Here is an 8,484-nt window from a genome sequence, read left to right as displayed (position 1 = left end):
TCATCCTTGTCTCTCTCTTGCCTTTCGTCCTCATTTCTCGTTTACATTTCCTTCCTCGTCCTCCTCTGTTTCATGTGTTTCTTTCCTCATCCTCCTCTATCTTGTCTTTCTTTCCTCGTACTCCTCTCTCTCTCGCCTTTCTTTTCACCTCCTCCTCTTCTCTCTTTTGCCTTTCCTGTCTCCTCCTCTCCCTCTCTTTCCCTAGTCGATCAGACAGTTGAAGCAGCCAAGCTGCCAGAGGCGAGAGCAGATAGAGGAGCCGCTCTGTCCGACCTCCCTCCCTCTCTGGAGAGGCAAACTAATGCCGACACGCCAATAAGCAGTGAGGAGACAATTAATCACCATTTATATCAGCTCTCCCCTTTTTGAGTTAGCGCAGCACACCTCTGGAACCAAGCTCTGTTACCCCATATAGTGATTTTAATAGTTTTATCCTTTCGTGGGTTACATTTTCATTGATTGATTGGTAGAGTTTTGCTCCAGCGAACCTGCTGTCTGAAGGTTACAGTTACTTTTAACTTAAAGATTGTTGGTCAAAAGTGAGTTTAACTGACACAATCTGGGAGAAGTGAATACACATTAGATGTGATCTTCCATTCCACGGCAACTGCTATTAACGTGCCCTTCAGCAAGGCACTTGACCCCCAACTGCTCCACTGGATCTGCTCAGTGCCCAGCAGATGAAGACAGTAATTATACAAGGCAGTTCCTGTGTGTGGATATTTGTAACTGTATGAATCTGAAGCTCAGTGTTTGCTGAAAAGGAACTCAGACAACCAGTTTTGGTTAATTAAATGTGAGTTATTTTCTTGAATGCCTAAACTAAACCAGTTGAAATATCCCATCTTCTATTTCTTAGTGCACTTGAACTTTTTTCTGCATGTTTTCTTCTCCTTACGTAAAGTCAGACACCATGCGCTGCAGAGACAGAGAGACACTGAGGTTAAGACAAAGGATAGAGAAGGGCAACAGAGCAAGAAGCAGAGAACTTAACAAACAGCCTGTTTAAATGCAGAGAGCGGCTGCAAAAGTACTGTGGCGTACTGTGTGTGTGTAACTACATGTGTGCAAGAACATGCATGTTTTGCGAGTATGTGAGTATTTGCATGCATGCTTATATTTTGCTACGTTGGAGAAGAAATGGCTGTGGTATGCTAAAGAGGTCTTTGAAAGAATAATGAAAAGCCTGAAGGAGTGAATGATTGACTGCTCTGTTGATGAGCTCCTCAAACACAGCAGTTAAGTCTCATATTCAAACCAGCATTCACACACATATTTCTACAGTGCTCACACTGAAACTGACACGCACACACTACAATACACACAAACAGAGTAAGGCGTATATGCAGTAGGCATCTGGGAAATAATATGCCCTTGCTTTCTCTTTTCTTCTCCAGACATCCACTTTCAGAAAATAAAAACAAAAGAAATGATAGCTGAGGATAAATATTAAGCAGACATTATTGTAAGTGTGTGTTTTTTTAAAATATGATTAGAGATGCACCGATTACAGTTTTTAGGCCGATTCCGATTTCCGATTTTTCATTGAGTTTGACCAGCCGATACCGATTTTAGCCGATTCCGATTTCATATTTTCTAACCACTTTACAGCACACACAAATATTTATTTTCTATCTTTTCTTTAATAGAAAATTTTACATTTTGCATAGAACATAGAACATTTTTTGAATAGATAATCAATCACTATAAAATAGAACTATATAAATGACTCCTGGTGGGGGAAATTCACACACATCTAAAGTGCAAAGTTATGGAAGAACCATTTCCTTCTTTTCACATCCAATATCCAACTAAACAAATGTGATATATTTAGCAAACTAAACTTCTATGTATGAAAACAGGTAATGGCAATAAATAACGTCACTGCTCATTTTGCACACAGTTTAGCAACAAAACTAAACACCGAGGGAAGATTACTACGTTTTTAATGTTTGTTTTGAGCGGTATGCATCCCCACTAACCTAGAAAGCGTTTTAAACAGTAACGTTAGTACAGCGTGTCGGAGGAATACAGCGTCTCTTTTTTTTGTTTTTTGTTTTTTGTCTCCTACAGCGGCCAGCGGGGCCCCAGAGGCAGAGGGCCCACAGCGTTTGCTAACGTTAGCTTCTTGTCTCATCTGAGGTCTGATAAACAGTAAATTCATCAAAGTCAGTGTGCCCAACGCTATTTTCCGATAAACTGTAGCTGTCATATTTCACGGGACCCGCGTGAGTGCGGTTTTCATGTTCCAGTTGTTCAGCCTCAGAGGGGAGAGAGAGCAGCTGACTGTTTGCCTGAGATCAGTAGAGCAGACGGCTCTGCCTAGCCGTGTATAATTACGACTTTATAACATTTCATAAACAGCTGATTGAGTGGCAGTGCGCCGCTGCTACATGCATATAGCGGAAACCCTGCATGTGCATGTGTGGTGCTGATGTTGCGCGATGTAAGTCATGCGGCGCCCGAGTGAATTTGACCCGCATAAAATCGGCATATGTCAGACTGACCGGCAGGTCGCCGGTCATGGCCGATGACGTGAAAATCGGCCAATCCCGGTCACCGCCCAGTCAATCGGTGCATCTTTAAATATGATTGTTTGTGCATTTACCTACCCGGGTTAGGAGCAAAGCAAAAATGGAAAAGCAAAGGTTTAAAATAGCCACATGTTTGCAACCATGACTAAATCTGACCTACAGTTTTTTTCATGTCTCTTTTTTCTTTACTGTTTCTTGAAAGAGAAAAAAAAAATCCTTATCTCGTAAAGGGGCAATGTCGCTAAAATGTACAAATGTAAGTGGACAGGCACACTCGCTATGTACCAATACCTTAAGCTATTAACAGCTCCAGCGTGTTCCATGTAAGAGAACATGCAGCGACAGATTCAGAGAGCTTCTTTTATTTTCAACTTGATTTCTGGCTCAAGATCGCGCTCTGCATTGTAACGTCTGATCGAGTTGAGGTTTAAGGTGAACATGCCGCCCACTTCCTTCCTGTCTGTTCAATAATAACAGTCGTAGAACACAGTGGAAATTTGTTTCCCCTGTGAATCGATGCTAATCACATCATTGTGCTTCCCCCCGTCTCCCCATGCCTCTCTCTGGGGTTTCACACTGCTCTCTGGCCTTTTTCTCCTCACCCGCTGTTTCTCTCGCTCTGTGCCTGTCTCTCCCCTCCTCGCTCCTGTCTGCCTTAATCATATGGGAGGTGAAGCCATCTGAGGCTACTTGCACGCTAGCCAGCCCTCCTCATGGGTCAGCGCTATGCAGACTCCGATATTGTAGTTGTCACCAGTGCAGAGATCTCCCATCATGCATCCATCATCCATTATTCCTGGAGTTGCCAACACAGCCTGTTGTTTCTTCAGTGTTATAAAGCAGACCTTAGTATGGAGCTATACGCAATATGGCAGAGGTGGGGGACTCGAGTCTCACGACTTGACTCGAGTCTGACTCGAGTTGCCAATTTGAGGACTTGAGACTTACTTGACTTACATTGAAAATTGAATTGAATTGAAAATGATTCTAAATGACTTTGACTTGGTATTCAAGACTTGAGACTTGACTTTGACTTGAGACAGATGACATGAAAGGACTTGGACAACGGCTGGCCCGCGATGGGCAGCGGTGGTTAGACGCGAGAAGAAACCACCGCTGCCTATCGCGGGCCAACCTCCGTGGAGCTCAGCTAGCTTGATGTAAACCTAGCACCTTCATTGGATATATATCTCTGTAATGAAGTTTTTGCTGCAACAGTTTTGTTGCAATATTGAAAATATAACAAGACTTTTCATGACGACAACTGATAAACTGATTTAAATATGAAAACTGTGGTAGATGTAAGAATTTTGTATGACTCGACTTGACTTGCTTGATTCTCACCACAGTGACTTGAAACTTGCTTGCGACTTGAAGGTTAAGACTTGAGACTTGCTTGTGACTTGCACATGTGTGACTTACTGTGTCATTTCAATATGATGGTTTGAGAAGATTTTTCCTTAGTTTTTGGTTATGACAAAACTTAAATAGTGTCATATGCTCTTCCTGAGTCAAATGAACAATACATTTTACTACTCAATGACAAAATCTTCTGTAGTCACCGAGTACGCAAATACTGTTGAATGTGGGCTGCCCTTGGGGAAAGTTGACAGTGGTAAGAGAAATGTTGAAATAAAATGGTTAAAAACGATGGTCCTAGATCACACTGTCACACAAGTCCACAGAGCAATGTTTCAGAGCTTCAGCGATTACAGTTTTTGCCGATTGCTTACACACTGAAATCAAACGTATTACACAATTATCAAAACCTTACACTCAATGGACACATTGGCCCAGATGTGCACCACTATAAACACAATGTCAGCCTCACGCTTTTTGCAAAACACTACACACACTTGTATACATTAGACACAGAAGTATATCATGATGTCACTTCCTTGCAATTCCAAAGCACTGACTGTCAAATTACCACACCTATGAGCCAATCTGTGAAACACAGCCATCAGGTATGCAAACACATGATTGCTTACAGTTTTTTTCAACTGCTTACACACAAAATCTTTTCATGTCACACGATTTTTGAAACCTCTCACTCAAAGTGCAAAATTACACAGCAGATCTCCAAAACCATAAGCTATTTTTCAGCCTTTCACTCAGTTTTCAATTGCATAAAACACTTTTTTCAAAACACTACACACAATTCTCTACCTAAGACACAAAAATCTAACAGGAAGTGACTTGCTTTCCTTTTCTAAACACAACCAATCAAAATGCTACATTTATTTACCAGGGCGCGCACACACACACACACACACACACACACACACACACACACACACACACACACACACACACACACACACACACACACACACACACACACACACACACACACTCCTCACATGTGCAAACACATTATGTCATAACTGAACACTAACCAATCACTGCTTTAGTATAGGCCTATACAGAGGTCAGATTACCTGCTTTGAACAATGGATGCCAACAATAGACAGAGAGCAAGGGGAGAAGGAGGGAGAGACAGGGGACGACAATGAAGAGGAGGAAGAGGGAAGAAGAGGAAGGAGAGCCATCTCTGATGAGATCAGGGCCACACTTATTCATCATGTGATCCACCACAGATTGACCATGAGAAAAGCCCATCTTGAGTAGCTTTACAATGGCGTCCATATTGCATGCAACTATCTAATGACTATTTCAGCATTACAAATCAATCAGACTTTGTTTGTGCATACAATCCACCCCACCCACCATCATCCCGCCACGACACACAAGCACGCACACACATACACACACACACACACACACACACACACACACACACACACACACACACACACATATTCTTTATTCTACAAATGATACCTTTGGTTTACATATGTTACAATGAATATTTTCTGTTTTACTGTAACATTGCATTGTTTTTTACAGTGCACTTTTCAACCACTTTCAGCAGATTACTTTCACTCTAGAACATTGTAAATGTAGATATAAGCCTATGAAAGACAAAAGAGCTTTAGATTTAGAACAACAGTGTGTACATGGAATATCCAAAAATGTACTATTATGAAAAAAGTGTTTGCCATTTGATGCAAATGCTTCATTTTGAGATGTGTTTATGGCATTTTGAATGCAGTGTTTCATTTTGAAGGAGATGTGAGGCATTTTGCATTTTGTGTGTGCAGTTTTGGGAATTGTGTGTAGAATTTTGAAAAAAGGAGACATAGTTTTGAAAACGTGTGTAAGCAGTTGGAAAAAAACTGTAATTGTAGACACACCAATCAGGTTTAAACACTATACAAATGCAGCAGGTAAGTTTAGTATTTTCTGTACTGTATTTTCAGTTTTTTTACTGTAATTGTAACCTCTACTGGATACAGTATTTTATGTTTGTCTGTTGTTTGCTGAGCTAACAGTGTTATGCACACTACTGTAGTTGTATGAAAACTTGGACATGTTTTTGTGATTCTCCATGTTGATTTGGGTATATGGAGAGAATTTTCATATGGTAACCAAATATGTTTTTTATAAATTAGTGTATAGTTTTTGCAAGAGTGTTTCATTTTGCATAGGGTCTGAGGTGTTCTGCTGATTGGGTATGTGGTCGTGCTAATTGTGTGTAGTGTTTTGAAAAACCGGTCCCTGTTTTCAAAAATAGTGCTTAAGCAATCGAAAAAAAAACGTTTTAAAAAAAAAGCCGCTTCAAAAGAAACAAAATCCCAGAAGACGACTGTTGCTACGACCCACATTTATTAAGCAGTCAATCAAAATACCACATGAAATGACGCAGAATACAATGGCATATTAGCATAATGCCACTGAAAAAAAACTGTGATGTGCACTTAACATGTAAGATCATTGTTATAAGACAAAAGCACTGTCCCAGAGTGAGGTATCAGCCTTCTGACCTTCTAATGGAGACCAAAGTTTCAATTTTCCAATAATTGCCTGCGTCTCTCAACAAACACGGACACACGTAACACTCCAGCATTTTTGCAAAAGTCTTTGTTCATGCAGATGCAGGAATAATGTGATATATTTATTTGATTAATCAATACCAGCACTAGTATTACACATACACCCACAAGTCAATGACCTTTTTTCTGCTGCAGAGATATTACTAAATATGTAATGTGGTTTCTTTCCCACTGTGTGTGTGTGTGTGTGTGTGTGTGTGTATGTGTGTATGTGTGTGTGTATATGTGTGTATGTCCGCATGGCTACATGCCTGTCTCTGCGTGTGTGTGTGTGTGTGTGTGTGTGTGTGTGTGTCCATGTGTTCACTCACAGCTCCAGCCAACGCCCAGATCGTGCACTCAGGCGCAGCGTGTAACGTCAAGGATGATAACATCAGTGAGAGAATCTACACCATCAAAGAAGGAGACACCCTAGTGCTTCAGTGTATTGTTAAAGGACACCCACGGCCACAGGTAAGCCCCCAAACCACCTGCTGAGAAAGGTGTGTGTGCCAGAATATTTGCTAATGGACTGTTTGACATGTGTTGATGCTGATCATGTTATCCAGAGTGACTTTCACTGAGTGAGCAGGTAGGTTTTTGAAACTTGAATCTTGCTCAATGACCCTTGGATAATAGGGTACATGGTAACTGGTGTTTGAATGGATGAATTATTTTTCATTGTTTGGTCAAATTACACACACACTGCTATTATGTATTTGAAAATGATTTAATGAAATGGTTTATTCTGACTGGTGTCATAAAGCTGTCAAGAGAAAAATGTCTTATTCATAAATAAAGTCTCACTGTGGTTTCACAACTAAATTACGTAAAATGCTACGTAGAGTAGAAAAGAATAATCAAAATCAAGATGGCTGGATACCTTTTTCTATATAGATATTACTATAGGGGATCAATCCGCCACATCAGAGCTGTGCATGTATCTAAAAAATAACACCCTTTCATCCTCTAGCCAATCAGAGTTGAGGACTCTCTGTGGCAATTGTGTAATCAATGAGCCATGATCAGCACTCATTCCCGCTTCCATCTTCAAGAAATTCCAAATTTGCAGACCTGTCTAACTTAAATCTTGCTGGATTGTTAAAGTATGTCTCAGAAATTAAGCTTCATGAGAGTCCCATTTTCCTGACACTTCCTAAAATCTGGCAAAACATCACTTTGTTTACATGGTGCACCTGTTTTTTTAGGCTGGCGTGTTGGGGAGTCTTCTTTGTTGTTAGTGACACATTCAGTATATTTGGTTTATATCATACAAATTGATGAATAAGCACAGCAGTAGCTCAGGATTTAAAGAATATGTTTGTGACTTAAAGGTCACAAGTTTAATTACCCAGAACAGCTGGAAGGCTAAATGCTCTGCCTGCTGTAAATGGTTACAATTCACTCACAGTTTGCCTTTTAGCAAAGCTAACTGTGCAGCTGCATCAGTGGATCTTCAACATGACATATGAAAATATAGTACAGGCGAAAGAAGGATCATATGTGTTAAGATAAATACACAATACAATACTGTATATGGAAAATCACAGTATGAAATTATTTGCTGTCCACTGAATTTCCTTCTGTCTTTTTGAGCAACATTGGAAAGAAGTGAAGAAGAACAAATGCTATTATACAACAGCTCAGACTGGGTTGCACATGATGCGTTTGGAGTGTAGCCGATTAATTAGTTGAAAAAAGCACAATTTTTTCATAAAGACATATTCTATATATGAGAGTGTTTAGGCACGGACAAACACAACTGAATACAGTACATATACATACTACATGCAAACACACACACACACACACACACACACACACACATGCTCACACCAAGCTGTAGCCAACAGTGGACACATCTGTTCTCCTGGGTTGAAATCCAGCACAACATTTTGGACAAGGGTCTCTGTGTGTGTGCGGGCATGGGGTCACAGGCATGGGTGCGCGTGTGTGAGCTTACAGAGATGTAAAATGAACCGAGGTGACTGCGGAGGGATTGTGTGTTTTGTGTG

At 40.6% G+C, this 8,484-nt stretch overlaps 1 protein-coding gene across 3 annotated transcripts in view; it reads left to right on the top strand.

Moving 5' to 3' along the window:
* The window catches only part of LOC116060611 (MAM domain-containing glycosylphosphatidylinositol anchor protein 1), a 195,929-nt gene that overhangs the window by 48,349 nt on the left and 139,096 nt on the right, over window positions 1–8,484 (top strand). For all 3 annotated transcript variants that reach the window (XM_031314277.2, XM_035999345.1, XM_031314276.2), the window contains one exon: window positions 6,804–6,943. In XM_031314277.2, coding sequence (XP_031170137.1) covers window positions 6,804–6,943 — 140 coding nt within the window. The remainder of the gene's footprint in view (window positions 1–6,803; window positions 6,944–8,484) is intronic.

Source organism: Sander lucioperca, chromosome 3 (assembly GCF_008315115.2).
Source record: "Sander lucioperca isolate FBNREF2018 chromosome 3, SLUC_FBN_1.2, whole genome shotgun sequence".
NCBI lineage: Eukaryota > Metazoa > Chordata > Actinopteri > Perciformes > Percidae > Sander > Sander lucioperca.
Note: the sequence above shows the minus strand (reverse complement) of the source record. Positions and strands in the feature narration are given on the sequence as shown.